Below are 23,892 nucleotides of genomic sequence, written 5' to 3' on the forward strand. Positions count from 1 at the left end.
GATAGGCTGTCAGATTATTAATCCATATTGAGAAAAAAATGTCTAGAGCTTATCATCGTTATCGACATACATTTTATTGATATTGCTTATCGCCCGGCCCTTTAATTGCAATACATTCATTTCAATTCATGGTCATTCCATTTTGAATGAATTCTTTTTTTTGTTTCTAATTGTTTCTAATTGTGGCTCTTACTTTATGCTCGTGTACCACAGGTAGCTTGGATAACAGAAGAGGATCCTGGGATTCTTTAAGAGTCACATCTCCAAGAAGAGAAAGAGAACGAGAGGCACAGAATTCAGACCGCTGCCACCATAGCACCACCCCCACCAACAGCAAACTGATGATGACTAACAGACAAAGAACAAATAAAGGTTATCAAGGGAACATCAGTCCAGACATTTCTCAAAAAAAATCATGAATGCATTAAAGGGGTCCTCTTATGCTTTTTCACTTTTTTAGTTAGTGTGTAATGTTGCTGTTTGAGCATAAAAATGATCTGTAAGGTTACAAGGCTCAAAGTCCACTTCAGAAGGAAGACAGAATCCAGAATTTTATTTAACAGAATCCACTTTCCAAGAACTACAATGTGGGTTTTCCGGGCTTTATGAAGTTACTCAGTTACTCAAGTTAAATGTTACTCTTTTAAATAATCCCTGCCCATGGAATAAGCAAAAAAAAAAAAGGTGACGAGGCCTGGTTGAGCTGTAGTCCAGGCAAAGTTGCGTTTAACGACAGACCAATTTTAAAATAATTTTTTGCAGCTTAGATCATTTCTATGAGGTGTCCAGAACAACATACTAAAAGTCCTAAGAAATCCTAGTTGAGGAAATATGTTAAATTCTCATCAATCCGAGATGTGTGCCAATAAGGCCAGGCAACAATACACCCCAATGGGGCTATTTTTCCTTTACACCTATCAAAATGAAACTTTACGCAATGAAAGTACCCATGAAAAGTAACATTTTTTGTATTACAAGTTTCTTTGAAAATGAATTTTAATATGCAAATGAGCTATACACTAATCGAATATGCCCAAAATACACCCAAATAGGCAAATATTTTTCCTTTACCACAATAAAACTTTACATAGTAAAAGTATACATGAAAAGTAACTTTTTTTGTATTACAAGTTTCTTTTGAAATGAATTTGAATATGCACATGAGCACCACACTTATTGAATATGTTCTAATTTGCATAGGCAGAAACACCATTCATATGTATGACAAATACATCAGCACAATCTTCATCCAATCATCCTACTGCCAATGGGTGATGGCAATGGTGCTTTTAGACTGGCCTCTAACCTGAAAACTGCCTGGCTTGGTAGTACCTGCCAGGGGTATAACCCCCGCCGGTATAGTCTTCAGGGTCTTTTTTTTAGTTTTTCTTTAACTAACCTAGATATAGCTGTTGCTAGCTTCTCATAACACTGCAAAGCTACTTTACAAACGGTGGAAGTCTGATGTGTGGCCCGTCTGGTCTGAAATACTTGCTAACTACAAAAAGAGAAGCAGTTTTGGTGTCTGGCAAAATTATTCTAAAGAGCTGGAATGTCTGGAAAGTGTGTCTATTTGGTTTTTCATCTGTCTTCTGTGTGAGAGTGAATCGTTTAGTTGGTAAGAATGACTTCTGCCTGTAATCTCGTAATCTTACCAACAATACCAATCATTTGTAAATCTACCAGCCCAAACATTTATCTCACCACATTACTAATGACTAAGATGGCTATTCTGACTTTCTTCTGATGTTATCTGTGGGGGAATGTCATTAGGTAAGGCTTGTTCGCAAAAAAAAAAGACAAAGAAAAAAGAAAGCAACCGGAGGCAAGATTGTGCAATCAATTCTTAAGGTCAATATATGTCTTTTTGTGGCAAGTGACCCAGGTAAGTGTGGCAAGTGACTTCAGATTTATCGTGTTTATGCATATTAACTTACTGAATGGACATGAATGTGTTAGTTATTTGGCCCCTGTTTTTTCTACTTGTGACTTTATGGTTTCTTGGCCATAAGTCAATTAGGCCTAGTGATGAGCTCATTTGCATATTTAAAATAGATTTTTCAAAGAAACTTGTAAAACAAAAATGTTACTTTTCATGTATACTTTCACTGTGTGAGGTTTGATTGTGATAGGAGTAAAGGAAAAAATAAGTCCATTAGGGTGTATTTTGGGCATATTCGATTAGTATATTGCTCATTTGCATATTCAAATTCATTTTCAAAGAAACTTCTAATACAAAATGTTTTACTTTTCTTGTAGACTTTCATTGTGTAAAGTTTTATTGTGGTAGGAGTAAAGGAAGAAATTAAGCCTATGCGGATGTATTTTGGGTAGCCTATATTCGATTAGTGTATAGCTCATTTGCATATTCAAATTCATTTTCAAAAGGAAACTTGTAATACAATTTTTTTTTACTTTTCATGGGTACTTTCATTGTGTAAAGTTTTATTTTGATAGGAGTAAAGGAAAAATAGCCCCATTGGGGTGTATTGTTGCCTGGCCTTATTGGCACACATCTCGGATTGAAGAGAATTTAACATATTTCCTCAACTAGGATTTCTTAGGACTTTTAGTATGTTGTTCTGGACACCTCATAGAAATGATCTAAGCTGAAAAAAATTCTTTTACAATTAGTTCAATTTTTGGCTCCAAAATGAGTTACTTTGCCTGGACTACTGCTGCTATGTCAAAGAGATGCTTTTTTTCTAAAGCTGACGAATTGGTTATGGTTAATTTATTTTAAACACTGTTCCTGAACATTATAGAGCTGGTAAGTCCCGCCCCTTCCGCTAACCCCACTAGGTTGAAAAATCGTCAATGCAAGTGAATGGGAGAAAATAATTATTTTCTGGTCCCGTTTGAATTTTGCCATGAATGTGAACATATGTTGTCTGTGAATTTTTAATATAATTTTTCGTGTAAAGAATGCTACAATTTAGCGGGTAGAATTTTGATACGGTTAGACTTTGTGTGAGAGCACTTTGTGGACTACAACTCTTCGCTGCTTTCGACGCGAATCTGAAGAAAGAACAGCCGATTTGGTTTGAATGTTGACATTAAGGTACAAAACACACAGGCATCTCGATCTGTCTCCATAGATTATCGCAGCATTAGCACCGTGATTTGACATGATTGTGGAGGGAAATGTGTTATGGGGTGACGTTACATAGGCGACATGTAATCTTTCTCGTGATGTCTTTTCCACAACTGCTAGCCAAAGAATCATACAATATACTGTCAAACTCGTAACATGAAAAATTATATAAAAAAATTCACAGACAACATATGTTCACATTCATGGCACAATTCAAACGGGATCAGAAAATAATTATTTTCTCCCATTCACTTGCATTGACGATTTTTCAACCTAGAGGTCCACTTGGGGTTTTACGGATGGGCGGGACTTACCAGCTCTATAATCCCAACGTTTATCAGATTTTACGGAGCACAGCTTCCAGAACCCAAGAGAGTACAATGCAGGCTACGCATAAAAGCTTCTCCTGAAATGGAGCAGTTTTCATTTTATCAGGACAATCTGTCTGGATCACTTGTAAGTATGTCTTATTAGTTGCATTTTCTATTAACAATTACAATTATAAGTTTTATGTTGTTAGTACGATGTAAACAAAAGGGCAAAGCTGTTTGGCTCTGCTCGCCTGCTAGCCAACATTAGTGCTGATATAGTGTTAACCGTAGCTTTTGTAAGCTTGCACTTTTATAAGGCTGTTCACCACCCCTTAGAAAAATTAACCATGGTTTTGTGATCGATTACTGTTTGTATTACCATAATTTTCCAACAAATATCATTATTAAATGGTGTATAACATTGTATCTAAAATGTATAAGACAATAAAATAAAAAAACAAAAAACACACCACTCTGAAACGTCCTGTGAAATCCGTGCTTGCAAAGTCTGTGCATGAAATCTGTTCTGCATGATCCTCTTTTTTGTTAACATTCTTATGTCTGAATCAGGCTTGAATTGGTTTGAAATTGACACCATCCTTAAAGATATGAAAATTCCATTATCATTTACTCACCCTCAAGTTGTTTCAAACCTGTATGAATTTCTTCTGCTGAACATAAAAGATATTTTGAAGAATGTCGGTAACCAGACAGTGATGTGCCCCATTAACTTCCTTATAGGAAAAGAAATACTATGCAAGTCAATGGGGTCCATCAACTGTTTGGTTACCGACATTCTTCAAAATATCTTCCTTTGTGTTCAGCAGAAGAAATTCATACAGGTTTAAAACAACTTGACACCCTCAGTAAATGATTTCATATTGAAGTGAACTATTCCTTTAATATTTACACCTGAGCAGATGAAAGTCCGTTATGGTAAGGGAAGTTACATTTCCTGAAAATGCACGAAGCATTGCCAAACACAACCAACTGAGCCAGCTAACCAATCACAGCACATTTCATATTTCAGCTTCATCGAAACAGGAACTACATGGAGCGTTCGAGACAGACTGGGGAGAGAGGCGCTGTAATAATGTAAAATATGTAAAAAATAATGTGTTTTTTGGACAATCACGCGTGAAAGCATATTCTAGTACACCCCAAAAACAAAATCAAGACTTCATAAAAAAGCATGATAGGGCCCCTTTAAGATTGCAACAGAGAAGTTGAACCAACCAGACAAAGACAGAATCCATGAAAATGCTGAATCAGGAAGTGGGGTTCCTGTTCCTGACCGCAATAGATCCTTGTCTGAAAATGGAAAGTAAAAAAGAAAATCAAACTAAAAGCAAGGGGAAGAAATCTAAGAGGAAGGAAGAAACACTTTCTCTTTTTGTTCTTGACACTGAAGGCTGTGCATTCAATCAAATTCTACTGTCATGTGCCACAAATGTATTTACCACTTAGAAGTTGAAGCCAGGCAAATTGCAAAATCTGAACTGCTAAATGCGGACACTAACGTGTTCAGACATTATAAACATTAACACCATGGATGCCTGTTAAGCTCATTTAAAACAATGCGTGTTGTGAATAGTGCTATATAAATAAAACTGACTTGAGAAAAAAAAAAGGCATAGTAAAAAAGAAAAAGAAAAGTTATACCCTTCACAATTCTGCTACATAAAACTAAATTAGTCTCAGTCATCCTGCTTCTGATCTCAAGTTTTGCTTTTGTATGAGACCCTTTTCCAGTAATTGGTTAGGTGTGTACACAACTAACAGAAGTCAAAGGATGGTATCCTGTTTATGTACTGATAAGAATATCCTCCATTTTCCAACTGAGAATCAACTGAGTATCTAGTCATCTTGTCTCTGTCCCTCTTATTTGGTTCTCCCAGTGCATTGTAGTGCTTCACGAGATCTGGAGGGCATTGCAGAAAACTGTAGATAATTGATTAAAAAAATATCTAACAAATTAACTATTAGAAACCAGATTATATACCGGTATTGTCCTTTTCAGCGTATGCCATGTTAATCATTCAGTATTTTATCAGATCCATGCATTTTGTCATCATTTTAAAACATTTAAAGTCAGTTTTTAAAATCACAGGTTAGAGCCAGTAGTTTAAAGCATAACAAATAAACAAGGCTTGTACAAAATTAAATGCACACAAGACACGGTTGCAAAAAAAAAGAAAAAAAAAAGAAAGAAAAAAAAGGCAGAAGTGGTTTTCACAGCAAAGGTATGACGACAAATTAAATGCAGCATTTCGGAAAGTACATGTCACTTTACGGTTAGGGTTAGCCTAACTTGTGGGTTAAGCATCTACAGCATTAAATGTTACCAGAACATTGTGTTTGACATAGCAGGTGCTTACCTAACAAAAGAGCAAAATAAGCAAGATATGGTCTACTAAACAGTAAATTGTACCCCACTCAGTAACTAAGAAGAACCTGGGATTATGAAGTTTACCACTAATGTACACAGACACAAATACTCACGTACCAAAGTTAGTCTGTTGTGGGTCAGAGCAAATGAACTGAGGTTTTTTAGAGAAGAGATCTGCGACGCAGACTGACAAACAAACCTCTCCAGAGATACCACATACAGCATGACCTGAAGTTGCATATGTGCAAACACACAGGTACAAACACATCAACACATTGAAAAATATTGAATTTCTATATTAGAGATGTCAGTAAATTCAAAGCATGTTTTGGTTTTGTAGCTAATGCGAAAAACCACAAATTCTTTTGAATTTGTTGTAATGAACTCATTTTGTTTTATTACTATTTGTCACATTTCAGAATGAAAGTCATCAAAACTAAATGGAAGTAAGAATTCTTTAGTGACCAAAATCGTACACAAATCTGCATACTCTATACGTTCTCTATGAAACTAAAGTTGTGAAATGCATCCTGGGATGCTTTTTTTAAACACTACTGAATAAGTTCATATGTGTCATTTGAGGTTGGCATTTTTAAGATAATGGAATACATAAATTCAGACTTTTATTTAAAATGTTTTCAAACTTATAACCTGCAAAGTAACACTTTATAATAAAGGACTCATTTGTTAACATGAACTAACAATGAGCAACATATTTTTACAGCATTTGTTATGTGTTCATGTTTGTTCACAGTGCATCAAAGGGTTAGTTCACCCTAAGATTTTAATTCATCATATATGTCAACTGTCAACTGTCAACTGTTACCAACATTCTTAAAGATATCTTCTTTTGTGTACAACAGAAACTCAAACAGGTTTGGAACAACATAAGGGAGCGTAATTGATGACAGCATTTTTATTTATGGGTGAACTAACCCTTTGATGCACTGTGAACTAACATGATCATGAACCTTTAACTGATGGTAACAGATAGAACTTAATCTTAAAAATGTATTAGTAAAAGTTTAAATTTACATTAAGATTTATAAATGATGTACAAGTATTGTTCATTGTTATTTCATGTTATTACATGACTTGGTTGAATTCTAATGTAGAATGCGGTCTGTTATTTCTTGTTATACCATGGTCTGGGTGAATACTCAATTCTGATTGGCTGCAGGGTGTCCATTAAAAAGTGATAGAGGACACCTAGTAAAGGAGTTCTGGTGAAACTGACTGTTTACCGTTCGAAATTAATAAATAAATGCGCTGGCTACATCAGCTGTGAGTAACCATAGCAACAGGCAGTAAACTGAAGGGTTCTACGAGCTGAGCGGACTATAAATATCTCCGTCTCCGGTTGCTAAATAAACCGTCAGGCGTAACCAGGGAAACCAAGTTATTGTTTGTAAAAACTTTAGATTTCGATTGTAAAACTAATTAAAATATAAACTAATGTTTTAAAAATGTGTTATTTGGCAAGTGACCATGGTATAAGCGGGTTAATGCCCTTCGAGGTGTCCATTGTCAGGTATTAATGGACTTCGGCGGAGGCAACCGTCGTCCATTAATACCTGACAATGGACACCTTGTCGGGCATTAACCCTTACATAACAGGCCGCTGCGAAGTATAAGACACCGTTGCCATGAAAACAGAGCGTTGCTATGGACGCAGGATTCTAACCGTAGAGACAGAACAGACTATTTTCTTTAGCGGAAGCAATACAATCGTTTTTAAATCAATAAACTCCTTTCTAAATCAATATTTTGTGTCAAATTATTCATTTATTTGGTAGGTAGCCATGTAATAAGCGGGATAATGTAGAACGAGGCGGTTGTTATTGCCTTCCTCGTTACCCTCTTTTGTTTGCCTCCCTATTTAATCTCCCTGTGTTTGCTGTCCAGGGGTGCGCTTCGCGTCGGGTTCCTGATCAGCCTGTCGGGGTTGTATTCGCTATAACAACCGCCTCGCTCTACATTATCCCTTACTTAACAAATGAAATCTTATTGGAAACTGTTACCACTAGTAGTGCATGCTTGTATGTACGTGTTGTAACGTGTATGTAACACTAGATTAAAGTATTTTATTTACAATTTCATAATTTCTTTGTTTGACAGCCTGGCCAAAAACTATATCCGCACAAGTTGGCATGTTTCATTGCATTATCACATATAAAACAATTAACCCCAAGCACAACTATGCAATATACTTACAAAATCTTAAAAACATTTTTAATGTTATCTAAACAAAAGGTGAAGAATCTGAATATATACATTTTTCTAGGCCGGACATCACTTTTGGCCACTAACAGTGTAAAGATTGTCTACCTGCAGGCTGTAACAGTGGCTGAAGGATGACCAGCCCAGCGGGTGTAACGGACCCGAGTCTCTGAGACACCTGGAGCATATTGCCGTTGTGCTTGTCTGCACTGCAGATGGATTTGGTAAATTGGTCACTCCAGTACACTCGACTCTGCAGGGCATATACATCAGAAATTCAGTCCTACTCCATTATCAATGCCATTATACATTTTATAATATTAATATTTCCATAAAAATCAAAACACATAATATGTGAATATGGATAATATAAAACATTATAGAGTGTCACGGGTGTGTTTTCATTTTGTTGCCGTTATAAAATCAACTGTGGACATTTGTAGTGAAATTGCATGCAATGTGTTATGTACCTCAAATACGGCCAGTCCAAATGGTTGATCCAGATAACCATTAGACTCTACAACCATCTTTCTATGTTGTCCATCAAATGCAACCCTTGATATTGTGCGCAGACCTGAGTCTGCCCAGTACAGCAGACCACGAGGGATATCTTAATGAGGAAAGAAAGATTATATCTATCAGCTTATTATTAACTTTAACTTGACCAGAATAGATGACAGTTAATCTTTTATCAAACTCCTATCTTGTTTTCTAACTCTTATCTAGTTCTTGTTTGATTAATGGATTAGTTTAAAGGTCCCGTATTATGCCCCTTTTCACAAGATGTAAAATAAGTCTCTGATGTCCCCAGAGTGTGTATGTGAAGTTTCAGCTCAAAATACCCAACAGATCATTTTTTACAGCATGTTTAAATTGTCATTTTTTGGGGCTCAGAAAAACGCTCTGTTTTAGTGTGTGCCCTTTAAATGCAAATAAGCTGCTGCTGGACGACCCAGGGGGCGGAGCCTCACGAGCTTGCGCTCAATCTGATGATAATATCAGAAACTCTCAGTAACGGTGTTCATTTAGAGTCGGACAATAATGCCTACAGAGTCAGAGTGCTGTATAGAGATGAAACAGGTAGCCTATAGTTTAGTAGTTTAATTACGGTTATTATAACGTATTTGTCATCTGCTTGTATGTATCCATTATTTATTTATACTAGCCTACAAGTCTGCTGTCTGAATGATGATCAAACATATACTGATGAGTTTAATAAAGTTTATTGTAACTGTTACGTCACACAAAAAATGAAGCGTCAGTTTTACTTCAGAAAATCACCGTAAGAGCTGAGTAAACACAGTAAGTTATTAGAAGTGCGCAAGTACATAAACGAATTTCGGTAGAGTTGAGGGAGCATTCCTGTGGGCGGAGGTTAGTCAAAAAACGGTTTTAATGACGTCATTAAAGAAGGAAGTAGAGGGATGTAGTCCAAACGGGCCGTTCGATGTAGTCGACTTCTGTTAAATAAAATATCTCGCTTGGCATTGAACTTTGAGCTTTATCATTTTACAGATATTATTTATACTCTAACAACAACATTACACACTAACTAAAGTTTGAAACATGGGATCACGAAGAACGGGACCTTTAAAGGGGTCATAAAAAGAGAAAACAGATTTTCCTTGATCTTTTGACTTAAGAAGTGATTCTACTATAAAAATAACCTTTAAGTTTCAAAACTCAAAACTTCCTTGTTAGTCCAAAAATGGGTTTTATTGAAACCAAGCTCTGAAAACTACTCGTTTCGGTTTTTGTCACATTATTACGTCATTGTGTGATGAAAGAGTGCCTCTGCAGAAGAAGATCAATGCCTACTTCTACATCATTGCCTTGTCCTTGTTGTGTTTTTACCGTGTCACTATTGCTGTGTCTGTTACAGATCGTTTGATAGGTACTGAGTATTTATACTAGCGTTGCAGTCAAACTGAACCGTCAAACTGACAGTTGCGATTTGCTGTTCTTTCCTTTGCTTCGGCATTTATGGGGTTAATGCATTGGATTAGCCCATTAGAACGAACACACGTATCCAAACCATTCGCTGTAATACTGAATAAAAGCGTCAGTGAGCGACATCTTCTGTTTAGTCATCAGTAAGACATTACAATGAGTTTCACTTTATTGAAACACGACACTGCAACTGACAATTAATTTTTTTTTTACTTTATCGAAAATGATGAACTATGAATAACCTATAAGAACGAAAAACAATGGTACATTCATTCATAATTCAGTTTTCATGAAACACCGCAAGTCATCCTTTGTCAATTATAACTGTGGTAACTTAAAGTGGCTAACAAGCTTTATTTGCCACAACCAAGACATAGGCTATGAGCATATGTAATACGTTGTTTCAAATTGTTGGCAAATGTTCAACTATGCAAGATTTTTTTTTTAATACTGGAAGTTTTCAAAACACGTGTAATGGCGGAAATGTTGAAAATGATTTGAATATGCAAAACTGCTATGCAATCATAGCAGTGGGTGTTGTTTACTTCCAAGTCTTGAACCCGACGCACACATCAAAACAGAGTGTTTAAAAGAGAAGGTCAAAAACAGAATAGAAAATATCTTATTACTTCTAAATTACAATGTTTTTTTAATGTAATCTTGATAACATTATAAGTGGACCTCAGAGAACATTATAAAAAAATGCCATTCATGAACTCTTTAAGGATGAGTTTGGTTTCATTTATATAAAATAAAAATCTTGGTACAAAAAGTGATTAAGTAAAATGAGCAGGCTGGATCTCACAACTAAATTGCTCATGAGAACACTTTACAATAATATATAATTAATAATAATAATAAATAAAATAATTTTGAATCATTTAAACATTTACTAATATAGGCCTATTATTAAAATCAAAAGTTGTATCAATTAACATTATTTAATGGACATGGGATGAAATGAAATAACAACGAACAGTTGTATTTATATTAAGAAACAAACAAAGATTAATAATAACTAACAAATGTAGGCTACTTCTCACTGTTGGTTAATTTAAGTTAATGCATTCACAAACATTAATTAATGGGACCTTTTTGTAAAGTGTAACAGAGAAGTCTAACCTAGAGAGATTGCGACAGGGGAACGTATGGATGAATTTATCAATGATATTCTGCTTGTCCCATCCAAACTGGCTCGCTCAATTCTGGGAGACGCCCCACTCTCTGCCCAGAACAGATACCTATGGAAGAAAAACAGGTTTAGGGACCGTTCGGTATTTATGGAAGGGGCCACCGGAGGAAAATAGGGGAGGGTCATGTCTTTTTATTCTTTGTTGAGGGGAGGGTCATCCAACTTTTTTTAGTCTAGGGGGAGGGTCACCCAACTTTTATATTCATTAAAACAGCAACATTTCAAAGTGACTTGTTTGGTGCTATTTTTTTCCATTTAGCTCCATGTTGATCTCGCGTTATCAGCCCCCCTTCGATATCAGATGGGTCTGACCCAACAAAAATCCAGTTTGGCGCTGTTTGACAGTGTGCGCTTCAGTTCGCGCTTAGAAAAAGTGCATCATGTCAGAACAGAATGCCAAAGAAATGTTTACCCGGCAAAGCTTTAAAGCACGAGCAAATAATGAACTTTTGTTAAGTGCACAGTGTCCTGTGAGTGTAACTCTACCGCTGCATTAACATGTGATGTGAACGTACGTCGAGTTTAACAGTATTGGGACTGAGGCGCCAGAACTGCTGATAGAATGTGCGCTGTAGGGCGATACTACCATATTTTAGTTTCCATTCTTATTTTGTTTCCACGATGTGTAAGATGTAGGGCTACCACCAGCCGCGGCGCTACCATTGGGCCCGGGTGGGCATTTAGGTCCGGGCCCACCCATTTTCTATAGCCTATGGTTTTGTACGTTTCTTCATTCGGATCTATTTGCGATGATCGATCCAAATTCTAAACAAACAGTTTACATGCTTCGTCCTTGATTCATTATTCATTAAGATAATAATTAATAAATGCACGCATAATTATCAGTGAACTTGATAAATGTTGCAGATATGTTTTACATGCATGCACAAACAAATGCCTTTCAACTTGTGTGTGCAAAATTCAGAATAAAATGAATGTGCAGCAATTTGCACAAATACAGAGTCTGTAGGCCTACTGTGTTGTTACCATTAAATAAGCTCATTTAGTTTCATTTTTGTTAAAATATAATAATGTTATTTTTTCATCTATGTTGATTATGAAAAGTGAACCGCACACACGAGTATACGCAATATCGAGAGACATGGAGCGGGTCAGACATGATTTTGACCACTTAATTAAGTTTTGTTTTGCAGAAAACGATTTTTTTTTAAGTGAATTTCGTTTTGTATAAATTGTATCTTAATTTAATTTTTTTTTTTTTTTATCAACAAATTGCCAAATACCAAATATAGCAGACAACACAATCATAGAGGCGCCCGCGTGGTCACTTGCACTGCTCGAGCGCATCTCATCCTAACTTAACGAAACTCAACATATGCCTCACAGACATGAAATATATCTTAAGAAAGCTTGAAATGTCTTTTTAACAATTTAAAACGAAAAGAAATAGGCTACTCTCTGGTTATGTAATGATGTGCATTTCTCTCTATAGGCGTGTTCACTACTACGGAGATGGCGATCGTCAACTTCATCTTTACAGCTGTTGTTGCTGTTAATAAACTAAAAATAATAGGCTTTTAATTTTATTAAACAATAAATTAAATTAAATTTTTATTGTATTAAAAAAGCAACAAAAAAAATCCTGTTTATCAATATTGTGTGTGTGTGTGTGTGTGGAAATAATTTGTCCGCTGCTGCTCAAAAAAAAAAAAACCCGGTCAAAAACCCCACTGTCAGTGTTTTGTAAGGAACAGGCAAATATGTTCAATATAGCAGGAGACATTTTAATTGTTTACTAATAAAACAGTTATTTTTTATGTCAGTGTCGGCTAGACGAAGTTGACGACTCGAGATCTTCGCAGCGCTACCACATCTTTAAATCACTATTAGTAGGCTATTATTTAAGTTAACATAAAATACATAGACCTACACCACAAAAACTAGTTTAGGATAAATTCATTAAAACTGGGCGATTCCAGTGAATGGACGTGACATTTGCAGTCAAAACTTAAAATAAAAATTCTCAGAAAATGCATTTATTTGAAACGTCTGAAAGGAGTCAAGACATTAGAAAAATATCAGTCTACACATGCGTTTTATATTTAATATGAGGGAAATACACATGTGACGTGACACAAAAAAATCTTTAACTTTTAGGTGGCAAAATATTTTTTAGTAATTCTTTAAATTACACTGTGCAAACCAAAATATATATACCCACCGGATGAATAAAGATCGGCCTCCACAGAAAATTAAATTTTATATTATTTTTATTTTATTTTTCGTGTTTGCATTTATGTGAAAAAAAAAAATGTTACGGACGTGACAGTTCTTCATTACGCACGGACATGACTGCTCTGAAGCGACTTTAAAAATTGCACAGAGACCTCAAACAGAAAGCACAAAGCCTTTCTTTAAAGTGAATTTCGTTTTTTTATTAATTTTATCTTAATTTTAATCAATGTTTCATCTGGATTTAATAAATAATAAGTAAATATAGTAGAAAATAGATAATCATGACACGGAGACGCGGGCGAGTGAACTGGACTCTTGTCTCATAAATGAACCGAAACTCAGCGTAAGGTATGCTACTTGCCTCATAGACCTGAGAAATATAGAAAGCTTGAAATGTCTACTTTTAAACATGCAGAACAATTCAAAACGAAGGAAAACAGACTGCTTTCTCCTTATGAAATGTGCATTTCTCTCTGGCGCGTTCTGAGACGATCGCGACGCATCGTCAACTTCATCTTTGCAGTCGACACAGAAAACACTTGTTTATTAAAAACAATTAAAATGTCTAGCTATATGACATATTAATAATCATTACTTTTGCCGGTTCTTTGTGACAGCTTTTAGATGCTTTATTCGCAACGCCACCCACATGTTGAACGCGTCACACCGCATCAGCACCGAAAACATGATTTTTTTTTTCAAATCTAAAATAAAAAATCGTGATACGAACCGAATCATAGGTTTGGTCTATCGTTACAGCCAGATGAGAAAGCAAGAGTTTATGGTTTAAAAAACAAACAAACAATGGCTATCTGGACATCTTTGCCAAGCGCAAACCAGTACAGAAGTAGGCTAATCAATAAATTATCGGGGAGGGTCATGCCTTTTTTCACAGTCATTTTGGAGGGTCATAGAAAAAATTATTGCTGGCGAAGGGAGGGTCATGTCTTTTTTGACAACAGATCTCAAAACTCCTCCGGTGGCCCCTTAAATAAATAACGAACAGTCCCTTAGAACACAAACTAGGAACACAAACAAAGATGTGTAGAAAACTAATACATTTCTGTGAGTCCATATAATGGAAGTGGATGGACCTTAGTTGAGGAATCAGTAGCCACGTTTCCATTACAGATTTGCGCAAAATTTTTGTCGATAAAAAAAACGATGTTATGCGACTAAAACATTTTTTGTGTGTGTGTGTGTGCGTGAGAAGTCATTCCAAAAATCATGGCAACAGATGTTGGTAGGTTTACGTATATTGTAGCCACCGCACTAGCCATTATTTTTATTCGAAGGAGACGTAGGCATGTTATCCAAGCATTAATGGCAAGAAAAGCCCCTTATACTTGAGCGGCACGTATGAGGTGTTTCTGTGTGTTTCTCCCTCCTATCTGCTTCAAGGTCTTGATAAATTGTGGCATTACTTTGTTGTTTAGAATCCAGTATTTCCGTAATTCTTTTGTCTTTTATGAGTTTAATAAAAAACTCGTCTTCTGTCCAAACATACTGCATTAGCTTTAAAGAATGATCGAGTTTTACGTACGCCAGGTGACCTGTAAATGCAAAAAAACTGTTTCCATTACAGTTTTGCAAAATACTCCTTTTTCATATTGGTTGAATCATGCGAGCATAAAAACTTCTTTTGCGAAATTAACGCGTTTCTATTGGGCTTCATTTCAATTTGCGAAATTTGAAGGGTAATGGAAACGCGGCTATAATGTCTTCTGAAGTGAAAGATAGGTGTGTGTGAGAAAAATACTAATATTTTAAACTTTTTAAACTATAAACCATTGCTTCCAGGCAACTGTCAAATGTGGATTCATGAGTTCATAATGGATGTAAATGTCAGCGCATTGTGAAACTCGCACTAGAAGTGATGGCCTATTTTTGTAATGTCATGAAAACTCTATGCGGGAAATAGCGCTCTGATTTTGGATGAGGTGTCAGATAAAGTTGCCCAATCTCTGTTAATCTCTATTATCTTGTTGTTGCTTCAGGCAATTAAAATAGGAGGGAATTGAAGAGAGAGGAGCTTTGATAAATCAGCTGCCTGATGTTACAATTCCTTCTTTTTTTTTTTAAATCATGCTTGTCAAGTTCAGTCAGCAATTAATTGAAATTGATATCCAGTTCCTCAGGTCTTTCCCTTTCCATTGATTTACAAAACTGCTTTGAATAACTGCCATGTTAAAGATTCGTGAGAAGGAAGCTCCTACTTATTTAGGTATGGCTATTTCCTTGTTACTCCTCTAGCACTATTGAGATGAAAAGAGGTAATTGTGGGAGGTTTCTAAACTTTCCCAAGTTTTTTTCTTAATTTCTGCAAAATGAGATAAGGTGTGAAGAACAATCAACAGAACATGTCAACATGGCAGCATAGACGCTCACCAGCCGAGATTTCTACATTTATAAATGAAAAAACTGTTGTGTAGTTTTCCTTTACTGTATGAACATATCATATTTGGTTTCTTACATTATGATAAAAGTATGGAGAATGAGGCATATACACTATTAATAATGTTTAAGTGCTTAAGGAATTAGAGAATTAGTTCCTATTATGGAGAGTATAAACAAATAAAGCTATTAAAACTATTATTTAATGCATTTAAGATTTTTGAAATAGCAAGGACATTCATTTTTTCTATCTTTTTTATTCATCTGTGTAGATTGTATTTACAGTATATGTAATTCATGGCCCTATCTCAACCCATAACTTCTACCTAAAATCAGAGGGAAACAACAGGTGAACAAGAATGTTGTAGTTGTCTTGTGGATGTTAACCTCAATGACGATTGTTAGATTTGTGATTCTTAGAGTGCTACTGCTTTGTTCTTTGTTTTGGCCAGTGTTTTATTCCCCTGTGTTCTCTAGTTACATCATGTTTAAATAAACACTCCTCTGCTTCTTCCTGGTTATTTGGTCAGATTGTTTGTGTAAGAGCTAAGATAACCAGGAAGAACAAGATGTAGTAAATCTTGCGTGATGTGAGGGTGAGTAAATGATGAGAGAATTTTCAATATTGGGTGGAGTATACCTTTAAAGACAACATGATCAATATTGACCATATCTTTCATGAATAAATGTTATTGTGCAAAATTCATCACAATGACATTATTCTAAAGGAAAAAAAGTATTCTTTATTCTTATTATAAATAAAAATATTAGCACTTGTATTTATAATAATATTGCATTGTATGTCCTAATATTAATTGTGCAAGTATAATATTTTGAGGAGTTGCTAATATTAATATCAAATGACATTTAAGAAAGAATAGCAAAAGAATATTGACCTATAATATCCATCCACCATATTACTCAAATTCCTATGATTTGAACAAAGTCCTGTCCTACATTCTTTTCCAGCAGATTTGTTTTTTCTTTCTGGTTCACATTTATGCAACTTTTGCCCGGTTTCACAGACAAGGCTTAAGCCTAGTCCCAGACTAAAATGCATGTTTGAGCTATTTTAACCTAATCAACTTGCACTGACAAAATAAAACAGTGGCATTGTTTTGTCTCAAGATTTTTTTTCTAAGGCACGTTTATAAAAGCTACTTAAATGTCCTAACTGAACGAAGACCTGCTCTTGGCTTAATCTAAGCCCTGTCTGTGAAACCGGGGATAAGTGATTTATATAGAGAAGAAGACAGTATTTTACCCTAGCAGTGGCTGGACAGCAACTGCAGTAGGTCTGGAGAGTCCAGACACAAGCTGCCTTTGTTTGGAGTCATTCAGAGAGGCCACGTGTAAAGCATGAGTACTGGTGCTGACCCAGTACAAAAGCTCATGGATCCAGTCTACCGCCAATCCCTGAACACCTATGGAGGCGTTTAACAACACAGCTGGTCTATGGTCACTGGCGTCTAAAGACATTCTGAAATAGACATAAAATTGTGTGTTTTGGGATCAAATGTATGAATAGCATATTTATTTTCTATTTAATCAATATGGTGCTGCACCTGTAGATGACGTCATTCTCTGGACTGGTCCAGTATAGCGTGTTATTTGCATTAAGTGCTGTAACAGGTCCTTGCGAGACACTTTCATACGTGATGTTTCTTTGCTCAGAGCCGCTGAGGTCCATCCACATAACACCCTCATGAGTGCTGACCACCACATGACCAACTGCACCTGTACAAGACCAATCGCTCACCCGAATCAATTATGTTACTGTTAATTAAAACTATTTAAAAAAAATACAAATATTTGATTATTAGATTTTAAAATCTAAATTAAAAATGAAAAAAATGACAGTTAAATAGATATATAAAAATTATAAAAATGACAAACGCACAAACCAAAATTACAGATCCTTTAAAGGAAGGAATGGAGATGGAGGAAAAGTTCTTTTTCAATGCTTTTGTGTTCCCCTGAGAAACTTTGAGTTCGCTCACAAAGTTTTTCAGGGGAACACAAAACATTTGCGAGAGAACGCAAAAGCATTGACTTATAATTTTTCTTCCCATCTCATATTTTTTTCCGCCACCACCATATCCCTTTAGGGGATCCGTACAAAATTACTAAAACTTAAGATAAAAATAAAATGAAAACAGAAAACATATAAGCCAATTAAAAATTTTAAGAAATAATATACACAACACAACCATTCAAAAGTTTGGGGTCGGTAAGATTTTTTTTAATGTTTTTGAAAGAAGTCTCTTATGGTTACAAAAGCTGCAATTATTTGTTTCAAATTACAGTAAAAACTGAAATATTGTGAAATTATATCATTACAATTTTAAAATAACTGTTTTATATTTCAATATATTTTAAAATTTAATTCATCCTGTGATGGTAAAGCTGAATTTTCAGCATCATTATTCCAGTCTTTAGTGTCACATGATCATTCAGAAATCATTCTAATATGCTGATTTGTTGCTCAAGAAACATATCTGATTATTATCAAGGTTGAAATCATGTGCTGAACTGCTGATGATAAACTGTGATACATTTTTTGAACGGCATTTATTTGAAATACAAATCTTTTAGAATTTGTACTGTCACTTTTGATTAATTTAATGCATCCTTGCTGAATAAAAGTATTACATTTCTTTAAATGAAATCTTACTTTTGAATGGTAGTGTAATAGTATATAAATAAGGTAACGTTTCATTTTATAGTGTCCTCATTACACATTAATGTAATTGCTACAGTAAAAAAAATAAAATGTGATCCATAATTACAAGCATCTGATCCTAATCAAAACCCTATAGTAAGTGCATGTTGTTAATTAATGTTACTCAGTACTTAACTGTATAATTACACTATAACAAGGACACTATAAAGGAAAAAATATCAAATTATCATAAATAATATCAAATTATCACTGATACACATGCAAAATATTTTGCAATTTTGACTGTCTTTACAGGACAATTACATTTAAATAATCCTCTCACCTGTAGCTTTGCACTGTCCAGTCCCGGCGGTCAGTTCATACCCATCCTGACATTCACACGCAGGAGATCCATCGAAACTGCCGCAAATTTGATCACACACATCTGAATCAAGACAGTGGTCCACATCTAACAGTGAAAAGTGAAAAGTTAAACCTATTAATACTAAAAAAAAGTCAAACATGATTATTGGCATAACCAAAGAGAGAAGGATTACTAGCTTAGCTTATTTTATAGGTTTGGTTAAAAGTGTAATTAGTAAGTTTCCCTGCATTAAAACTGCAAAAACAATATTTAATTTGACATGGAGGAGTGGGTCACTTCACAGGGGAGGGAATGTTTAGATCATACAAGCTGTTGAATACTACTTGTTTTAGCTCAAGAACCACCCTGTTATTGCTCAGACAGTAAATAAAGCATTTCTACAATGACGTTTCTAGAGTAACATTGCATGCACTGGATCACATGAAGTCATTTCTCCAGTTAACCTTTGTGAATCATTTCTCACCCTCACAGTGTGTGTCCGTGACCAGCCTCATTCCACTGGGGCAGTCACACATAAAGCCAAATGGCAGATCAATACACATGTGAGAACATCCGCCGTTATCGATCTCACACTCGTTTTGATCTACACAAAGACAGAAATAGAGAGTGAAAGAAAGACAAACAGTGAATTATGAAACATTCCTTAATTAAAAAAAAAAGAAGCTTCTTTCATAAAGCACTTTTCGTACTGGTCTACATTACATATCAGTCTATTTGTAAAGAAATTAACACTTTTATTCAGCAAAGAGCAGTGTTATTTTAGTATAAATAAATCAGCATATTAGAATGATTTCTGAAGGATCATGTGACACTGAAGACTGGAGTAATGATGCTGAAAATTCAGCTTTCAAAATATATTAACATAGAAAACAGTTATTTTAAATTGTAATAAATTATAGTATTTCACAATATTACTGTTTTTAATTTATCAAATAAATACAAGACTTCTTACAAAAACTCAATATAAAATATTATAGACTCCAACATTTTAATCAGTGGTGGAATACTATTTTTTACTAATATATATAATAAAAATAACAAAGCTGTGTATATATACGGCAGAAATAAAAATGCAACTCACCACAGTTCTCTTCATCGCTGCGATCTTCACAGTCAGGGGAGTGGTCACACCTCCACGAACTGGGCACACAGTGTCCATTAGCACATCTGAACTCTGACCTGGCGCATGTCTGTGGTTTAGATAGCGATGCGCATGCGTCTAACTGTTCATCTGCTCCATCTGAGCAGTCCAGCTTTCCATCACAAAAGCTGCGGGCAGAAACGCATTGCTCTGCTGCCACACAGTGGAAGGAGCCACTAGTGCAATTCAAACAGGAGATCTCATCGCTTCCGTCGCCACAGTGGTCCACACCATCACAGCGCTGATTCACAGGCACATATCTGCCATTATTACACACAAACTTTGGAAAACCTGCGAAAATAAAAACTGTTCTTCAGTTCTGAAAGATGAAAGAGGACAGTTTGAAATCTGAATAGCTTAAGACGATCACAGAAAAAAGATCAAATTCTCTATTATGTGACTAGACAACGGTAAGTAAAATTGTAGTTGTAGTATTGTAGGTGAATTAGGGTAATCTGGGACATTTCTTGCAATTTACTGTATTGTCAGTTACCAAACTGCAACATTTTACATGACAATAAAAAGTATAATAAAAAAAAACAGCACAAGCTATTTTATGCTAATTTTTATCCCGTCCTAATTGATAAAAAAAGTTTGAAAATTTTAAATCTGAAATGTAATTTTACATTTAAATCCCTATTTTATTGCATGTGTATAACGCAAACATCTCCAGAGAAAAATCTAAAAGTTTTCTTTATGACTTGATTTATGTTCTTGTTACAACAAAACTTATGCCCAGTTGCAATGAACTGCTTACGCTACGAAAGCCATTAGTTAAAGTTATAAACTAAGGGGTTTTTAACCTTGAAAGGTTTGTTGCAGCCAGTTGTGACCCTTGGATTATTTATTTTATGAGAGTTTCCTATACCTTATGATAATACAAAACACAATAGAAATTTAAATTCAGTTCTGTTTTCTCCCATAAAAGTTTTTTACTTTTTTATTGATTGAATGAATGTTTGAACTATTTATAATAATAAATTACATTTTGCACACTTGTTAGACCTTAATTTCCCACCTGGTAAAACAAAATAAGTAATGAATAACTGTAAATGTCATAGAAGTGGCATAACAAATGAACAGATTTTTTATTTGAATTTGAAATATCCAATATCCATGTTGTTTACGTTCGGTAAACTATATATCTATTTATATCTAAGAATAAATTAGTACATCCCCTCTGAAAGTTAACAAATTCAGCGCCTACTCTTTACGTAGAAGACATATTAAGTCTGCTTGATCATTAACCAAAGAAGCATGTCAATATTAATCAGGAAGATAATATTTTGTTATCAAAGTGGATAAATGTTGTGTTGCAAAAATGAGTACACCCTCCTCATGAAAGTTACAAAATATTTTCTGGTGCAAGTTGGGGTACTTGTGCTTAATCAATGCTTTCATGAATTCACACATGCATCATGCTTTCATGAATTCACACATCATTATGTGATGTAATACAAAATCTTGAAACAGAAGATGCTACCTTCTCCTTATTCCCTGTGTTGTTGGTCACTTTCTCAACATGACAATGACTGAAAATTGTTCAGTGTACAATTATTTCACCTGACCTTAACTCTATTGGGCACTTGTAGAGGATTTTGAAGAAACAATTTGAGGAACACTCCCCATCAAACACTGAAGGTGGTCATCATCCAGGAGTTAAACAGTAAAAACAGTTAATAGATGTAAATATTTGTCCTGAACTTGGTCAGAGCAGTATACTTCAAGTTATGGAGGACAAATGACATACTAGAATATTACATATTTGTTGACTTTAATTGTGTACATATTTGTGTACTTATTTTTGCGACTCTTCGTCAAAGCAAAATTCACTAATTTACTTATTTTACAGATATTGATGACATATTTTTCTCCGTTTTAATTAAGTGTATGTTTAATAAATTTTAATTTGGTCATTTTTCCATGAATTGTAATCTAAAAATATCATTATATTCAGAGGGGGTGTACTAATTATATATATAAGTAATCATGTGCGTTAAAAAAATAATATGTTAATGAGAAAAACATTACCATTACCACCGTGAAAAACAAAAACCATTATATTATATTATGTAATTAACTTTGACACAATACCAAGGACAGGCTGTAGGATGCTTTACAACATTCAAAATTAAATACAGTGATAGTATATTTATTTTGGTATATTTAAAAGTGCACGTGCTTGACAGTAATTTAGGAAGTGAGTATATATTTATATTTATATTTCGCGAGGAAACTCGGAACATCAGTTTGACAGAGCATGAGGCGTTCGATCCAATCAGATGGCGTGACAGCGCCGCGTGCAACGTGAGGTCCAATAGGAAAGTGTGAACACTAGCGATGCATTCAGACATATTAGCACATGCATTTATAATCCTCTGTCCACACATATTTACAAACCATCCCTTACCTTCCGTTAAAGGAAAACGTGACACACAAGTCAACAGCAGTAGTAATGCACCAAGGTGTTCCATGCCTTGCTCAGCGTCCTCTAATGTGCGGTCTTGTCGCGAGGCAATTGCGTCATTTCCGCACTACAGATTATGTAGTCACCCCAAAAGTTAAGTTCACCTCCAAAAAGTTTTAGGAATCTAATGTATGAATGCCATTGCATTAGATAACAGAATATCAAACCAAATATATATTTTAAAAACACATAGAAAAAGCTCACGTTTAAGTGCAACATTTAAAAATAAGACATTAGTTTGATTTTAAATGATAAAACAATACATACACTGTTAAAAATGAAGACAAAAGATCTGTGAAAACGTGATGATGAACTACAGATTTGGTTACTCTGATAGGAAACCTTAATTCTCATTATTCTCTCATGTACAAATCTTTCCACTCATGTCTAGTAATGCACTCTTCATTATTTATAGGCTACGCACATGCACCTTTTCAATTCGCACAACATTTGTGCAATCCATACACTACTAAATATTTTTCAGAAAAGCATAGTTCACATTTTAGAGTATTTATTTCTGTCCTCTCTCTCTCTCGTATTTAGTGTGTATGTAGTATTTTATCTCGTATTTAGCCTAGTATTTTGTGTGTTTTTGTATTTATTGCAATTTCAGTTCTGTTTCTATTCCAATTTTCTTATTGTAGTGACGCCTCAGTTTTCCCCAGAGATTAAAATAGCATTCGGAGAACTGAGTTTATATATAGCCTACATCCATTATATCAACGTTATCAGGTGGTTAAAAGTCAACTAAAAGCAAAAACGTCTAAATACAAAAATCTGCGATGATATATATATGCATGTAATAAACAAAAATGGCAAATATAGGCTACATTACTAGTTTTAAATCACAAGCTAGGTTTTTTTTTTAATCTCTTTATTTATTGAATAGAGAGCATTGAAGCATGCTTCTTTATTTTATAAAGTGATGAGGGACAAAATCATTTCCCCAGCCTAAATGACGCCTATGATAAAGGCTACTGATGCTTTGCAAAGGGATCATGCTATCAGACTTCTCTTGTGCAATATGGAATTACGTATGTGTGTCGTTGACCTATATATTACATGAACCGGCATTCCTACAGTCTTAACACCGTTGAGTAACATAGACCCAGACATTAACCTAAATTCTAGACCCCCAGTTAACACACAAAAAAACGCAGTTTACATTTGACAGGAAATTATTCATATCCTTTCTCGTAACAATTATCAGTGAAACAACAGAATCACAATTCCTGATGTTATCACAAGGGAAAATCATCAAAGTTTAATTTTCTTCACTAAGACGCGCAGCATAAAAGTAAATAACACATGACAAGCTGATGATAGCACTGACATTTTTTAATTAAAATCCACGCATTCTTTCATATTAGCCCTTTCTCTCTTCCAATCGCACGTTACAAAACTCAGAGATTCGTGTTTTGTAATGCGCCTCAGCGGCCAATAGGCGAGCTCGCTAATGCTCACGTGATGATATTTTTTACGTAACACTCG

At 34.9% G+C, this 23,892-nt stretch overlaps 1 protein-coding gene across 1 annotated transcript in view; it reads right to left on the reverse strand.

The window, feature by feature from the left end:
• LOC307173824 (low-density lipoprotein receptor-related protein 8-like) overlaps positions 1–22,453 on the reverse strand; it is a 23,619-nt gene extending 1,166 nt beyond the window's left edge. Inside the window, exons 1-12 of the mRNA XM_079897308.1 lie at positions 22,345–22,453; positions 19,875–20,225; positions 19,257–19,376; positions 18,752–18,877; positions 17,312–17,483; positions 17,011–17,226; positions 11,087–11,205; positions 8,485–8,624; positions 8,123–8,267; positions 5,912–6,022; positions 4,642–4,716; positions 194–348 (exon numbers count right to left, since the gene is read on the reverse strand). Coding sequence (XP_079753434.1) covers positions 194–348; positions 4,642–4,716; positions 5,912–6,022; positions 8,123–8,267; positions 8,485–8,624; positions 11,087–11,205; positions 17,011–17,226; positions 17,312–17,483; positions 18,752–18,877; positions 19,257–19,376; positions 19,875–20,225; positions 22,345–22,408 — 1,794 coding nt within the window. The 5' untranslated portion in view covers positions 22,409–22,453. The remainder of the gene's footprint in view (positions 1–193; positions 349–4,641; positions 4,717–5,911; positions 6,023–8,122; positions 8,268–8,484; positions 8,625–11,086; positions 11,206–17,010; positions 17,227–17,311; positions 17,484–18,751; positions 18,878–19,256; positions 19,377–19,874; positions 20,226–22,344) is intronic.
• Between the last annotated feature and the right edge of the window lie 1,439 nt (positions 22,454–23,892).

Source organism: Squalius cephalus (genome assembly GCF_949319135.1).
Source record: "Squalius cephalus genome assembly, chromosome: 16".
Taxonomy (NCBI): Eukaryota; Metazoa; Chordata; class Actinopteri; order Cypriniformes; family Leuciscidae; genus Squalius; species Squalius cephalus.